Here is a 16,872-nt window from a genome sequence, read left to right on the forward strand (position 1 = left end):
TACAACATCAAGCAATATTCCAATCATTTATATAATTATAAAACTTTATAGCTTACTACTTATTTAAAATAGTATAAAAGTACTGTAGCCTACATATGTAATTAAAAACGTTTTCATTTTGATATTATTCATTTTACTTTAGTAAAAAGATCTGAGTTCTTCCTCCACTGGTAGAGATTAGAGGAATTAAGACTAAAAATAGAAGATAATAAGGTTGTCAGTGACACTTTTGATATATTTATTGATACAAGTTATGTTTTATATAACGTGACTAAATTAAAAGACAAAGTCGTTAGTGAAGATTATGCAACAGTATTTAGAATATAATATAACATGCAATGCAAACTAGTTTGGTTACAGCTCAAATGTATCATTCTCATTCTATCATTCCCCCTGCCTCCATTACATATCTTTGTCACACAAGTGTTTGATCACCACATTTGAGTGATCATTGCAGAACTTTTATGTTTATTCTGTTTATACTGTGTATTCTATATACACAGTACCCATCAAAAGTTTTTATACACCAATAGGAAAGTGTCCAAACTTTTGACTGGTACTGTACTATAATACACATAATATTGCTACAGTATTATGATATACACATAAATAATATCGGCCGATATATCGGTATCTAGCTTTTTTCATCGGTATCGGCACCCAAAAATCCATATCGGTCGGGCTCTAGTCTTTATTAAATTTTAATGGCCATCTTTAAGAATGACTTTTTGGAATTATATGAAATGGTAACACTTTACAAGAAGATTACATTTTTAGCATTAACTAAGGTTAATGAAAGTTGTAGAAGTATTATTCATTGTTAGTTTGTTAATTTCAACATTTACTAATGCATTTGAAATAGAGTTTTAATTCTTATTTTATCTGTTATTACCTTAGTTAATGTACTATGAACTAACATGAATGATAAAGGTTCAATTGCATTGCTCATATTAATACATGCAGTAAAAACGTATATTGCATAATGCATATAGTTCATGAAAGCTAGCTAATACATCCTTGTTAACAAATGCGACTTGCAAAGTGTTACTATGAAATTTACGTATGTTTCTAGGTTATAGCTAACGAAACTTTTAATATTTTAATGTTTAAATTATTTTCTATATAGAGTTCGTTCTGTAGAACTTCTTATTTTAATATATTAATATTTATATATTTATTTAATTTAGCACATTTCAGTTCAGCACTGTTTTACTTGTGAGTGTTATGTTTGTTTTTAATCCAGTATCCATTTTAAAAAATATCGATTGAATTATCGGTTATCGGCATTAATGGTCAAACCTAAATATCGGTATCGGTAAAATCCACTATTGGTCGACCTCTAGAATAGATGCACTTTTATGATGGATAGATGCAGTTTTATGATGGACAGATGCACTTTTATGATGGACAGATGCACTTTTATTATGATAGATGCACGTTTATCATGGATAGATGCACTTTAATCATGGATAGATGCAGTTTTATCATGGATAGATGCACTTTTATAATGGATAGATGCACTTTTATCATGGATAGATGCACTTTTATCATGGACAGTTGCACTTTTATGATGGACAGATGCACTTTTATGATGATAGATGCACTTTTATGATGGATAGATGCACTTTTATCATGGACAGTTGCACTTTTATCATGGATAGATGCACTTTTATCATGGTTAAATGCACTTTTATGATGGACAGATGCACTTTTATGATGGACAGATGCACTTTTATGATGATAGATGCACTTTTATCATGGACAGATGCACTTTTATGATGATAGATGCACTTTTATCATGGATAGATGCACTTTAATGATGATAGATGCACTTTTATCATGGATAGATGCGTTTTTATCATGGACAGATGCACTTTTATGATGATAGATGCACTTTTATGATGGATAGATGCACTTTTATCATGGATAGATGAACCTTTATGATGAATAGATGCACTTTTATGATGATAGATGCACTTTTATCATGGATATATGCGTTTTTATCATGACAGATGCACTTTTATGATGGACAGATGCAATTTTATCATGGATAGATGCACTTTTATGATGATAGATGCACTTTTATGATGGACAGATGCACTTTTATGATGATAGATGCACTTTTATGATGATAGATGCACTTTTATGATGGACAGATGCACTTTTATGATGGACAGATGCACTTTTATGATGATAGATGCACTTTTATGATGGACAGATGCACTTTTATGATGGACAGATGCACTTTTATGATGGATAGATGCACTGTTATGATTATAGATGCACTTTTATCATGGACAGTTGCACTTTTATCATGGATAGATGCACTTTTATCATGGTTAAATGCACTTTTATCATGGTTAAATGCACTTTTATGATGGATAGATGCACTTTTATCATGGACAGATGCACTTTTATCATGGATAGATGCACTTTTATCATGGATAGTTGCACTTTAGTCATGGACAGATGCACTTTTATCATGGATAGATGCACTTTTATCATGGATAGATGCACTTTTATGGATTTCAAAACAGAAACAGCCATTCACTGCCATTATAAAGCTTGGAAGAGCCAGAACATTTTGTAATATAACTCTGATTGTATTCTTCTGAAAGAAAAATGTCATATACACCTAGGATGGCTTCAGGGCGAGTAAATCATGTGCTAATTTCCCTTTTTGGGTGAACTATCCTTAGTTTTTTGGGCTTAATTCCTTCACTAAATTACATAATTACAGAGAACATAAAGATCCGTAATTCCCTCGTCCAAACAATAGACCATCGCACTTCAGTAATAATTAGAGAGATCCCAGACCTGTGTGAATCATACATAAAATGACTCCGTTAATCATTTAAAAAGAAAACTAATCTCATCCAAATTGTCCCTTTTGAGAATTTACAAAGTGAGAACTTTGTAAGTACAAATGTGAATATCAAATGAGAATAAGAGCTGCTGCGTGTGTGTGTGTGTGTGTGTGTGTGTGTGTGTGTGTGTGGTGTCCTCACCTCCAGGCCCCTCTCCTCCGGGGTCCGGTCGTCCACAGACGCAGAGATCACACCCCAGCGGCAGTCGATGTCTGAAACCAGCCCGCGGTACAGCGGAGAGGCGGCACTGAGCGCCATCTGCACACACACACACACACACACACACACACACACACAGACAGACAGACACAGACACAGACACAGACACACACACACACACACACACACACACACACACACACACACACACACACACACACACACACACACACACACACACACACACACACACACACACACACACACACACACATCAACACTAAGAGCTCAACACTGGGCCTTTCTGGAAACATTAACAACAGAGTCTTAAAAGGTTATAAAACTGCTAAGCACACAACACACATGATGACGGTGGTTATATATTACTTCATGTATAATGTAAATTTTCAACTAGGGTCAAAGTTAGAAGATCCTTTTTTAAAACTACTATTAAATTCTATTCAATTCAATACATTAATATTTGGATGTTATTTTGATTTTTTAAAAGCAGTCCTACATGCAGTAACATCATGCATGAAAGTTTGCAAGTCCATCTCCCCATATTTATACATTTTATTTAACAACAGTATAAACAGGAATTTTAATATAGAATCATGAATCATATTTTTTTCTGTGATGCATAGTTTTACTTTCTCTGCTGTCCCATTTTATATTAAGTGTCTTCAACTACTACAGGTGAAACTCGAAAAATCGTGCAAAAGTTATAATTTTGATGATTATGTCTTACAGCTTATGAAAACCTCAAATTCAAAATCTCAAAAAAATTAGAATATTACATGAAATCAATACAAAAAAAGGATTTTAAATACAGAAATGTCGGGCCTCTGAAAAGTATAATCATGCATATGTATATAGTTATATATACTAAATATATTAGTTTCACCTTTTAATTTGAATTACTGAAATACATGAAGTTTTGCATAATATTCAAATTTTTCGAATTTCACCTGTACTAATATAAATAAATTATAATAATATATATATATATATATATATATATATATATATATATATATATATATATAAAATAACGTTAACGCACTCACCCCATCCCAGATACGTCATCTTAAATTGCATAAAGTTTAGTTTATGATCATGATGTAGAGTGATGAATTCTATTAGAATGCAGTTGAAATTCACTGAAATTCACAATTGACCCTTCGCTAAGCCACGCCCGAAAACCGCCACTGGCCAATCGTGTCTTAGCAACCGTAACTAGGTGCGGGAGGTCTGGCAAGCTTTCGAGCGAGGGAAACATGCCGAAGCGTTGAGCGTATGGATTGTGCAAATCTGATACCCGGTATCATAAAAGTTTGGACGGGGGAGTGGAATTTTTTTTCTTCCCGAAAATCTAAAAGCCGAGGGGAGAAATGATGTGCGTGGATCAGCAGTGTGGGAGACCACATTCACAACTACATGTCCACAGGATTAACAAAAACACTATTGCTTGGAAGTTGGAAATAATTACAGTTCTTTGTTCATATTGCACATATTTTAACGATTTGTGTGTTTCCCATGTGAATGGTTAGCGTATGGCTGGGACTATAGGCTTTAGCTTCAATTTTTATGAAATGATTCTCTAATTTTGGTTAATTAGAGAATTATTACAGTTAATTAGATTTTGGTAATATGCAACTCTTATAATATCGGTTGCATATTATATCGTGAATATATCCCTCGAATGCACACTGCAGTCCCTTTTGTCTTGCTCTCTCAGATATTTCACATGTTCGCCAAAAATTACTAATTATCTCATTGGGAATGTCTGACACCGGTGCATACACACTGTAATAGACGTGCCAGGCGCGAAAGCTTGACAGGCGTAGCAACAGTGACTAAGGAGGGCGGGGCTTAGCGAAGGGTCAATTATGAGAGCAAAAAAATGCCCATGTATGGGTTTTGTCTTATATTTATATTTTACTCAGTCATAAAGAGTCACCTGCTTCGTTCCTGAACGAATCAACCGTTTGAATGAGTCGGGTGAATGAATGATTCAGTGACTCACTCATAAACGCGCAGCGCTACTGTGTTGTACGTCACACGTAGGCTCACTACTGGCCGGCGCCGGTCATGTGTGTGATGTGTGTGATGTACAACACAGAAGAGCTGCGCTGTTACACTAGTGAACTCACTCGAGGCCCACAGAGAAGGAAATGAATAGTTGAAATAAAGTCGTTATTTTTGTTTGTTTTTGCGCACAAAAAGTATTCTCGTCGCTTGATAAACTTAAGATTGAGCCACTGTCGTCACTTGGACTATTTTAACGATGTCTTTAATAACTTTTCGGGGAACAAGTGTCAATCCCAGAGAAGCCTATGGAGAAGTGATCCAGCTCTCAGATTTAATCACAAATATCTTAATTCGTGTTCTGAAGATGAACGAAGGTCTTACGGGGTTGAACAACATGAGGGAGAGTAAATACTGACAGAATTATCACTTTTGGGTGAACTATCCCTTTAAAATAAAGTACAACCTGACTTGTTTTCTAAATGCGGTTCTTGTTGTGCTTTATCTACTCAGACAGTTTTATTTTTGCCTTTGGCACTCTGTTGAAATATAACATGGACGCTCTGTCATCCTCTTACCACTATTGGACAGAAAACGGCCAGTTGGTCATAAAGATATCGCGCCTCTCTGATGCTGCAAGCCTGGAAGGTCACCTGTAACATTGATCCGATGTCAATCACATGACCCGAGTATTCTCAATGCAAGTGGATGAGAGTAATGGTGATGTCACCTGCAGGCAGCAATTCCCCATGCCAAAGCCCATGGCGTCCATGTAGATGTGATCGGGCAGGGCTCCCCGGGCCGCTTCTCCATCGTCTTCTGGAAATGTCTCCACAAACGGAGATGGGGTGTTTTTATCTTTAAAAACTGAGAAGGAAACGCAGGTCAAAAGATGAGCCATTGGAAATGCGACAGAAACTATGCAGCAATACACAGTAAAACTCACATTTATTCAGACACCTTGCTATCCTCACTTACATAAATTAACTATGTGAACTAGTGTCCTATACCCACTAGTAAAAAAATATAAAAAATCATATATGGAGTCTGAATAAGTTTTGTTCAGGGGAAACACATCTTTAGCTTCTGAAACTAAACAAATTTGACTTTTTGCAGAATGTCCTACCAAGCTTGCAAGAAGCGATAAAAGTAGAGATGCACGATATATCGGCCACCATATCGGTATCGGACAATATTTGGTCATTTTTCATGTTATCGTTATCGGGCCGCTAAGAAAATTTGGTCGATATATTATTAAAACCGATGAATAATGGATTATTTCCTTCAGCTGAGACACTTCAGATACACACTTGATGGTTTTGAATAGCTTGAAATATGATTGGAATCAAAAAGGAAAATACAGTTCAACATATGCTGTATAAGTGCAACATGTGCAGCATATAGACAACATAAAATTATCATGAGAACATGATTATAATTTGGTGTGCTTGGGACATAACTTTTAAATCGTGAGACTTTTTTTTTAGTAATCAGGCCTTCAAAAATTATTTTAAAAAATGGATTTGGATTTATCGGCCAATATATCGGTTATCTGCTTTTTTAAATATAAAGAATTATCGGACAAAATTTTCATATCGGTGCATCTCTAGATAAAAGCGCCCTCTTTCACAGAAATCTTTATAGTAAATTGCTGCAATGTGAATAGGGGCCTTCTGTATGTAATTATGTCATCACTGGTAGCTCCGCCCACTGTGAAATCTCATTGGTCCAAAGATCCCGCTTTTGAATCATTACGATTTGGCAAGACGTCCCTTATGCTCAACAAAGCTGCATTTATTTGATAAAAATACAGTAAGAAACAGTATTATTGTGAAATATTAGTATATTATTTTCAATGTTAATATATATGAAAAAGTAATTTATTCCTGTGTAGGGGTGTCAAGATTCTCCAAATCCTCAATTCGATTAAATTTTCGATTTTTTCGCACAGTTTTTTCTGTCTCGGATGTGTCAATATCCGGGAGACTCCCGGAACTTCCACGAGACTTGGGATGTCTGCAAACTGTGGCTTTTTTGAAGCGCGAACGTTGTCAACATAACTCACTGGAAATCCAAAAAACGTCCACACCTGCGACTTCAATGAAAGAGGAGGGGGTTCAAGTTCTGTCGATGGGTCTCCTGCATCTGCAGTTGCCATGCTATCTTTTGAGTGGCTGTAGGTAAGTTAGAGGAGGTTGACCATAGACTCGCAGCACTTCAACACGCGTGTTTTATCCGCTTGGCACGCCGACCGGACGTGACATGGGGGCGTGGCAACATCGACGATTCCATTTTTTTATTTGAAGTTCGAGATTGTGAATTAATTTCGATCGATATTCCTGTGATTAAAGCTGTATTTTCAGCATCATTACTCCAGTATTCAGTGTCACATGATCCTTCAGAAATCAGTATAATATGATGATTTGATGCTCAAGAAACATTTATGATTATTATCAATGTTGAAAACATTTCAAATTTTTTGAAAAATTAAATTCAAATTTCCCCTCCAATTTTAAACATGAATTATAGCCATTCAACATTACAGTGTGATTGAAAACAATACATTTTTTAACATCTATTAGGCTTAAAAAAATATATAACTTTAAATTTAAGTGAACTTCAAACAATCTTTACATAAACCCATAATAAATGTCAAATTTCTCTGTGCCCTTCCTGTCTTACATATACATAATATACAGTCTGCACGGCATAAGGAGGAGATCAAATGAAACCAGACATATATTATTTATTTTATTTCCAGAGCAAGATTGACTTACAGAAACAACTGTAATTTCTATAATTTACAAAAAAACAAATCAAAAGACTTACTTGGTACGTTAATCGCCACCTTCTCGCCCCTCCGGTGGCGTATGTTTCTGGTCAGAGTGCTGTAACACACATTGATGCATTAGTTAAAGCATCCATACCTCATTCAGATGCATCCAATATTCAGAAACATTACATGGTTACACAGAGCAGGATCAATTATGTGCTTAGAGTTAGTGGCTGGTTGAAATCTTTAACTTACTGTAACCTCATCCTTCCCTCGGGTTTTTAATTTAATTAAATAAAAAAAATAAAAAATGGTAATTGAGTGTTTATCAGAGAGGTCCAAGACCCTAGGACTTCTGTCACACTTGAACCTCGAATACACAAAAAAATGTATTAGTTTCAAGTTTTGTGGTTGAAATGTAAAAAAGTAACAAATCCTTCTCTCGCGGGTCAATTTGACCCCCTTAGGAATGAATGGAATGCGAGGAATGCTTCAGGACACACAGAAAAACCTAAAAATGCTCAAAATTCAAACCAAAAATTCTAAAACTTTTCCAAAATATTATTTTATAACGTCTACATGTGTATCTGAATGCATACTGAAATGAACGGACTTTAGGACCCAGCGGAACAGCTCATTTGCTCCATATAGAGTAATAAGGACATCTAGAGTCATGAAATATCATGTTTTATTATTGTTTTTTCACAAGAGGTCGGCAAAGACACACGATGTAAGATATTTTGAGCTGAATTAAAAGCATTTTAATTTTATGAGTTAGGCAAGAAATTGTGAGTTATTTTGATTATAAGTTGAAAAAAGTGAGGAATGTGCTTAAATTACTATTAATTTATTATTTATTGATGAAATCTAGTCATTTAAAGGTAAATTAAATAAAATCTCCCAAAAAATTGCATTAAAAAACATAAAAAAATATCATCAAAATGAAATAAAATAATATAAAAAAATTAAATGGGCTATAATTTTAGGGCCACGAGGGAAAGATGTGTTACAAAGTGTGAGAGAAGGACGATGGGTAAATATGAGCAAGCACCAGAACTTGAACAGCTTTTCTAAGGCCCTGTTTACACGAGAACGATTCTGGGTGAAAACGTAAAAATATTTTATCGGATGTGCCTTTCGTTTACACGGCGACGGCGTTTTGGAGGCTTAAAAACGCAAAAAAGTGAAACCACCCTCCAGAGTGGAGATCTTAAAAACTCTCCACCGTCGCGTTCCCATCTAAACAGTAAAAACGCAAATCTGCTCACTGTGGCTCTCGTCGCGTACGTGTTTACGTCACAGGCATGCGCCATTACAGGAAAATAACCCCAATATGTCGGATTATTTCCATACGTCGGACCTTCAAGTTGCCGTAGCAGCTCTGATAAACATACAAGAGTCTTTTCAGCAGTTGTACAAAATATTCTTAGATATTGGTTTTGTTGTGTCGCAGTGCTTCACATCGCCACCTAGCCGCCTGGAGTGCATACTACATCGAATTTCACACACTTTTGCGTCATCATATACACGCGGATTTCCCCCCGATAACGCTGGTCTAAACGCAGAATAAAAAGTGATAACGCAACGCCACTTTTGCGTTTTCTCTTCAGATCGTTTCCGTGTAAACATAGCCTAAAGCTCTCGGCTACTGGTATGTGGAAGATCATTGTCTGTTGAGCTGATATTTCCCATAATGCCCCTGAAATGCCTCAGAGCTCAAGCTTACGCAAACAACTCCACATTGTTCTGCATCAGATGACACTTCAAACACACTCAGCTGCAATATAAACTCACACCGTCTCTTTTCTACAGGAAACCACTGTTAGTGGCCTGGGTCACATGATCTCGCACACTGCTGCGTTTACATTTTACGTTTATTCCACAATCAGAATAAAAAAGTGACATGTAACGTCGTCATTAGGAATGAATTGCCCAGATCTGATTACAATTTTATTTCTTTTGTAAACATGTAAACACTCGATCGGATTGAAAACCGAAACTGAAAGGACTGCGCGTGCGATGACGTAGAAAGAGCGTAATGACGTATGTCTTCTTTATAAAACAAAGAAAAGGAGGATGGTTTGTATGCAAAACTCTGTATATTTGTGCGCATGTCTAAAGATTAAATTCAATGACATAAACACGCACATCAACCCCATCACATGTTTATGGTTCATATAAACACTACATTCAGACTCTTAAGTTGGAATGAATTCATTCCGATTGAAGCACAAAAAGTGCCCATGTAAACGTAGCTAATGTCTCATTTCGACACGACAGCGATAGCCTGGGTCACATGATCTCTCACCTGAATCTAGGGTGTCTGTTGATGGCCTCGTCGGGGAAGAAAAGAGATTTCGACACTCCTTTTTCAACAGGCGTGGGTTTGTGTTCTGGCAGTGTGAAGCCTGGGCAGCCTAACCTACAAACACACACACAAAACATATATAGCCAACACATTTGCATTGTACATTGCAGCTCTACACGTGATTTAAAGGGGTGGTTGATTGTTATTTGACTTTTCTAACTTTAGTTAGTGTGTAATGTTGCTGTTTGAGTGTCGTAACTTTGCAGATGTTGTTTATGCTCAAAGTTCAAAGCAAAGGGGTATTTTCTTTTACAGAAATCACTTTTTAAGGACTACAACAAACGGCTGGTAGGAACTACAATGAGCTTCTTCACAGGTTAGTGACATCACAAACCCTAAAATTTACATAAACTCCGCCCCGGGAACAGGATTTATAGATTATCAAGACAGAATAAGCTAATCAATGACTAGAAGATGGTTAACTCCACATCAGATACATAAATTCATCAACTAACCATTCAGAAACGTCTGTTGCTTCTACACGTTGTCACTTCTTGAGTCTCTCCATCTTTGTCAGACTCCGGTTTCAAAATAAAAGGCTAAAAGTTTTTGAAATGTTCAATGCGTGTGTGTGAGGAAATCGGAGCTGTTCACACACACACACACGCACGCACACACACATACACACACACACACACTCGCCGGGAGCAGCAGCTCATGTGGGGTCAAAGTAGGGCTGGACGATTTTGGCTAAAATCATAATCGCGATTAATCGAACAGGTTACCTCGATTACGATTATTGAACGATTATTTAAAAAAAATCTTTCTCATGTGTCACTGGCAAGGCTTATACTGTAAATATGTTCACGGTTATTTTTTTTAATGAAAGAATGCATAATCCTATCTTTGTGATTCTAAAATAGATTTTAATGTTACTTATTAAACATTTCAAACAATTGAATCAAACAAAGCATACAATGCTTGAAATAAAAACGTCTTATAAAAAAGTAATTAAGTTTTAATGTAAAAAGAAAGTTTCCTAAAAATGTAGTTCTTTTTGTAAACAAAATTAATTATTGTAAATATTGCCATCTTAAAAGTAAAATATAACTTGTATAAAACTAAAAAAACTAATCCTTTTCATATTGTGTAGCATTTGTAAATGCTTGTGTTATGGAAACCTGCTTTGTGGAGTGGAGGCACGTGTTGCTGGGCGTTTGTTAGTCTCTCTCTGTTTTCGCGTGTTTCTTTGGTACAAGCGGCTCCTGTTGCTGAGTCGACTCAGTGTTTGAGTTCCCTTTCACACAGAGATTCCGGAAAATACACGGATAAAGTGGCTCGGGATTTGACCCGAGTTCGTTTGACTTTGGTTCATTCACACTGCCAGTGGTTTTCCGGAATCAAGAGAGTGCGTTCATACAGACACACACAACCCGCAAAGACACCTGACATGTCCCAGCAGCGTCTATAGTTTGCTTATGAGCTGCGATTTCTCTCGAGAAACCACGCTTGTGCATTTTTTTTCTCTGATTTGATCATAAACTAGCGCATTACGAACCGTTTCAAGCTGGCGAACGATCCCGGCTTAGCACCATCATTACGACACGGCATTAATTACGGCTTTTGTTCACACAGCGCGTTCCGGGACTGAAGACGGCAATGTTACTATGTCCCCAACCTGGCATCAATCCCGGGTCGTGTTTGTGTTGACACAGAAGGTGTTTGTTCTGGCAATTTCCCGGGATCAACGCGCTGTGTGAAAGGGGCTCATGTTGCTTCAATGTTGCAGACTGGACGGGGCGGAGTTACGTGAATACACACGCGGTAATATGTTTTAAAGGGAAAGTACATTAACACACAGTGGGAGGAAATATTAATAGGATTAAAAAACCGAAATAACCGACATGGTAAAATTATGTCGGTTATAAGCTCTGAATTTCGGTTTCGATTATTTTTCGATGAATCATCCAGCCCTAGGTCAAAGGGCGTGTGTTATCTACACAGACGAGGCACACCCAACTCATTCAAACAGATTTTAGCTCTAAGGCAAATGCTTCATCATTTTTATTATTTTTTCACAAGACACACACACACAGCTCAAAAGTTTGGGATCAGTAAGATTTTTAAAATAAGCTCACCAAGGCTGCATTTATTTAATTAAAAATGCAACAAAAAAAAAAAAATAATAATATTGTGAGATATTATTATGATTTAAAATAACTGTTTTCTATGTGAATATATATAGTGAAGTGTAATTTATTTCTGTGATCAAAGCTGAATTTTCAGCATAATTACGCCAGTGATGATAAAAAAAAACCATGTTGAATGTTGTCAATGTTGATGAATAGAAAGTTTATACGAACAGCATTCATCTGGAATAGAAAGCTTTTGTAACATTATACACTACCATTCAAAAGATTGGGGTCAGTGAGAATTTTTTAAAAGAAATTAATACTTTCATTCTGCAATAATGCATTAAATTGATCAAAAGTGACAGTAAAGACGTTTATAATGTTACAAAAGATTCTACTTCAAATAAATGATGTTCATTGAACTTTCTATTAATCATAGAATCCTGACAAAAAAACTGTTTTCAACATTGATAATCATAAATGTTTCTTGAGCATCAAGTCAGCATATTAGATTGATTTCTCTGAAGACTGGAGTAACGATGCTGAAAATTCAGCTTTGATAACACAAGAAATAAAAAAAGTTATTTTAAATTGTAATAATATTTCACAATATTGCCATTTGTTTTGTAGTTTTATCAATCCCAAAACTTTTTTAAAAGCAGTGTATACATATATACATACAGGTCCTTCTCAAAAAATTAGCAGTTAAGTTAATTAGTTAATTATTTTCCATAATGTAATGATAAAAATTAAACTTTCATATATTTTAGATTCATTGCACACCAACTGAAATATTTCAGGTCTTTTATTGTTTTAATACTGATGATTTTGACATACAGCTCATGAAAACCCAAAATTATATTTCAGTTATATTTTACTTTTAAGATGGCAATATTTACAATAATTTATTTTGTTTACAAAAAGAACTATTTTCTACATTTTTAGGAAACTTTCTTTTTACATTAAAACTTAATTACTTTTTTATAAGACGTTTCTATTTCAAGCATTGTATGCTTTGTTTGATTCAATTGTTTGAAATGTTTATTAAGTAAGCATTAAAATCTATCTGTGTGTTTCCTTATTTTAGAATCACAAAGATAGGATTATGCATTCTTTCATTAAAAAAAATAACCGTGAATATTTACAGTATAAGCCTTGCCAGTGACACATGAGAAATAATTTATTTTAAATAATCGTTCAATAATCGTAATCGAGGTAACCTGTTCGATTAATCGCGATTTTAATCGCGTAACAGACAATGGCCAATAATGATGATTTTAGCCAAAATCGTCCAGCTCTAGGTCAGTTTACTGTGACAGAGAGCAACCGTTAAAAGACACAATTGTATGATGTGATAGTATCTCCCAAAGCTTGTCTACTCTTCTGATACAGACTCAAAAGTATCTACTTTTTCTCCACACAAAGAGTACATACTTTTAGGGCGTAGTATAAGTAGGCGAATCGAGACATGAATTTTTGAGTGAGTCATTGAATCATTCACTCAAACCAATCTTGTTTTTAAAAATTGATTCAAAAGAATGAAATATATTTGTAAATGGACTACAGCACTAAACATGAACCTCTAATAAATGACATGTTATTTTGCTTCTCTCTCTATTAAGAATCATGATCTCGATTAAAAAACAAATCAGTTTATCCAGAATCGTGCATCTCTAAAAGACACTGAGGAGTAATGTCTTGAATGTTTGGTACCTGGGGAATGCGGTGACTGTGAGGAGAGTTTGGTTGAGATCGAGCACAGATGAAGCCTCTCTCCTCCGCTTCCCCATGTTGTCCTCGACGGTGTTGAACTCCGACATCGAGCCCCCGTACGGCTGTCCCGGCGTGCCTTCGATCATGTAACTCCCGTACTCCGGCCTCCACAGCGTCGGGTGGCTGAACACACACGCATCGCATTTCAAGAGATCAATATTCTGTCTCTTTATGAAAAGGAACTTATAAATGTGAATTACTAGCAAAGCAATTCAATTCATGAGAGCTCGTTGAGAAATAAATGAGTGTATTAGTGACATACATCATATTCTTGCTCTAGTAGGCCTAATGGACAACGTAACAGACAATGGCCAATAATGATGTCAAGAGAGTGCTGTGGCCAATGGGCATTGAGGCTAATACAATTACAATACAGCAGTCGAAATACAGACTGAAGAGAAACCTAAAATATTGAAAGTCACTCAAATATCTGAGTTCATACATTAAGCAATGATTAGAGTTTGGATTCAAATTAGGGATGCTCATTACGGTTCATTTTCCCGACTGATAACCGCCGCTCGTTATCCGAGTATTAACCGTAAACCAATAAGATTATAATATTGAATTGGCTTTAAATAACAATAAAATTGACGAGTGTCTGAGACCCGTTAAAAATACCCCCAAAAAATGTCATTGGTTTATATTAACGTGCAAACAGCAGCATACAGAACAGATCAACAACAGATCCTGATTCACATCACATGTTCACTCACTGCAGCGTTCCTGACAGTGACAACAGAGAAAAACATAAAATAGGCCTACACTAAATATATATTTTTTAACTTAATTCACAAATTAAGATGACTAAAAGAAAACACTGAATCCGTTTGAAGCTTTGAAAAACCGGCAGTTTGTTTTCAGTCAGACTAAGTTTTTTCGTCAAATAAAAACAGCAGGCCTACCTCAATCCACAGCTTGTCTAGTTAATTTTAAAAGAGTAACATGTCTCCATGACGTGGGGTTAGTCTGGGTCTCCGATGGCACAGATATCCCAGGAACACAGAGATAACGTCTCGCTGGAGTGGCCAGCTTCGGGAAGCACCTTTCATGTCTGCTTCGATAGTGATATTGCAGTGTACTTGCACTACTGCTGTATTTTAATACCTCATAGCATATTTTGCAAGTAACTTCGTCGCCCTTTCTGTGGAAATGGTCCCACGCAGTAGGGGAGAGCCGGGACGGTTGAAACACTTTTCAGATAAACGTCGTTTTCTAAGATAAGGTTACAGATAGATTTTTTTTTGTGATCAACAACTCACATATGTGTTCTCTTAGTATCATGTGTTATTCGGTAGAAACATAGAATGATTTAAGTAAAATTTTACTTTGAACGGGATCTGGGTTTTGTTTCAATCGTCCCTCCACAGCGGGACGATTTAAACACAGGGGTGGGACGGATGAAACATAACAGTTTAAACGGTAACTATTTATCTAATTCTTGTTTTTATGAACAATACCTGACAAGTAACTTATGTACATATTTTACAAACATATTTTGTCATTTATTTTCATTTTAAAGTTCATATTAACATTTTTGTTCTGTCGCCCAATAAACAATCGGCGATAAGCCTTTGTGCATTTTGCGTAATCTTTCTAATAGGCTATTTTGAAGAAGACAGACAAATCCGTTTACAATTAATTCTTACATTTATTCCTTGAGTCATATTGAGTGATTTAGTCATATTGAGTGTTTTCCTATGAGCAGGTTTGACTGGCACGAGTCGTTGTTTCAACCGTCCCGACAGCGCCTCCAGCCATTTAAACCTGTTTTGTCCGTAAACTAAAAAACTCTGATATTATTCACTTAAGGGTGTGATGCAGTACTAATACACCTGTCATATTATTATTACAATGGCAGATGAAACAATAAATACAACTTGTCAGTCAAAAAAAAGTACCGCACAAAAGATTTCACTTACCACACTCAAAAACAGCTTTCCGGCTCTAACTTTAAAACGACAAGACCTAAAGAAGAAATGTTCTCTTACGAGAGTATCTCTCGTACTGCGTAATATCTTATGCTATGGGGAAAACTCTTTTCCACGAGATATTGAAGCCAAAAATTATCCTTTAATTTTGATTAATGTAAAACGCTGTGCGGCAGCGTGCAGACATAGGCAAGACGGCTCGCGCGCCTATTGGCTGCCCTGCGGCAACAGCAGCAAGCCTATCGAGGGAGGCCCTGCGCGACGTGACATCCAATGGGGGTGCTTCGCGCCCATTTCGTCACGTCCCGCCAGAATAGGCGTGGCCTTGGCCTGTAAATACACTCGACAGGCTGATACAAACTGATTTTCATCTCTTCAGCGAAGCACTACTGCATCGCTGGATCCGGAGTGAGAAGCCGCGCCGTCTGATAGTAAGCCTTCTGCGGGACGAGCCTTCGAGCCTGAAGCCGCTGGCCTTCACCTCGCCGCCTTCAGCCGCCGTACCTGCTACGCTTTCCGGCGTTAATATCCTTTTTCACTGCTAGAGTGTGTGTTCGCCGTCGCGACTCACACTCTCTCTCTCTCTCTCTCTCTCTTTATCTAAAAGAGCAGCGTCTTTTTGAAGACGCTTCGTTCCTGTGGAACTATTGCCATGGTGACTCTGAGGACTTGCCTGGCATTTTTTCTCCGAGTCTGCACTCCCGCCCGCTGTAGTGCCGCGCCGCAAAGCGCCGTACTCAGCGGGTCCTCGAGCCTTCTCCAGCCCGTGAAAGCTCGCCGGTTCGCCCGCCAGCTTCAATCGAGACGCTCACTGACGGACAGCGGCCGCCGCGTGCCGCCGCTTCCGCCATTAGTGACGACGAGATAGCTGCATCGGTAGAGGAGGCCAGCTGCTCTATCCCCG

At 36.9% G+C, this 16,872-nt stretch overlaps 1 protein-coding gene across 1 annotated transcript in view; it reads right to left on the reverse strand.

Moving 5' to 3' along the window:
* The window catches only part of LOC143745517 (glutamate--cysteine ligase catalytic subunit-like), a 51,415-nt gene that overhangs the window by 17,541 nt on the left and 17,002 nt on the right, over positions 1–16,872 (reverse strand). The window contains exons 3-8 of the mRNA XM_077237644.1: positions 13,981–14,163; positions 10,136–10,249; positions 7,884–7,942; positions 5,785–5,921; positions 5,633–5,707; positions 3,009–3,125 (exon numbers count right to left, since the gene is read on the reverse strand). Of these exons, the coding sequence (XP_077093759.1) occupies positions 3,009–3,125; positions 5,633–5,707; positions 5,785–5,921; positions 7,884–7,942; positions 10,136–10,249; positions 13,981–14,163 (685 nt within the window). The remainder of the gene's footprint in view (positions 1–3,008; positions 3,126–5,632; positions 5,708–5,784; positions 5,922–7,883; positions 7,943–10,135; positions 10,250–13,980; positions 14,164–16,872) is intronic.

This window comes from Siphateles boraxobius, unplaced genomic scaffold, assembly GCF_051911475.1.
Source record: "Siphateles boraxobius isolate OS27281-9 unplaced genomic scaffold, OSU_SipBor_1 204, whole genome shotgun sequence".
NCBI classification, from domain to species: Eukaryota; Metazoa; Chordata; class Actinopteri; order Cypriniformes; family Leuciscidae; genus Siphateles; species Siphateles boraxobius.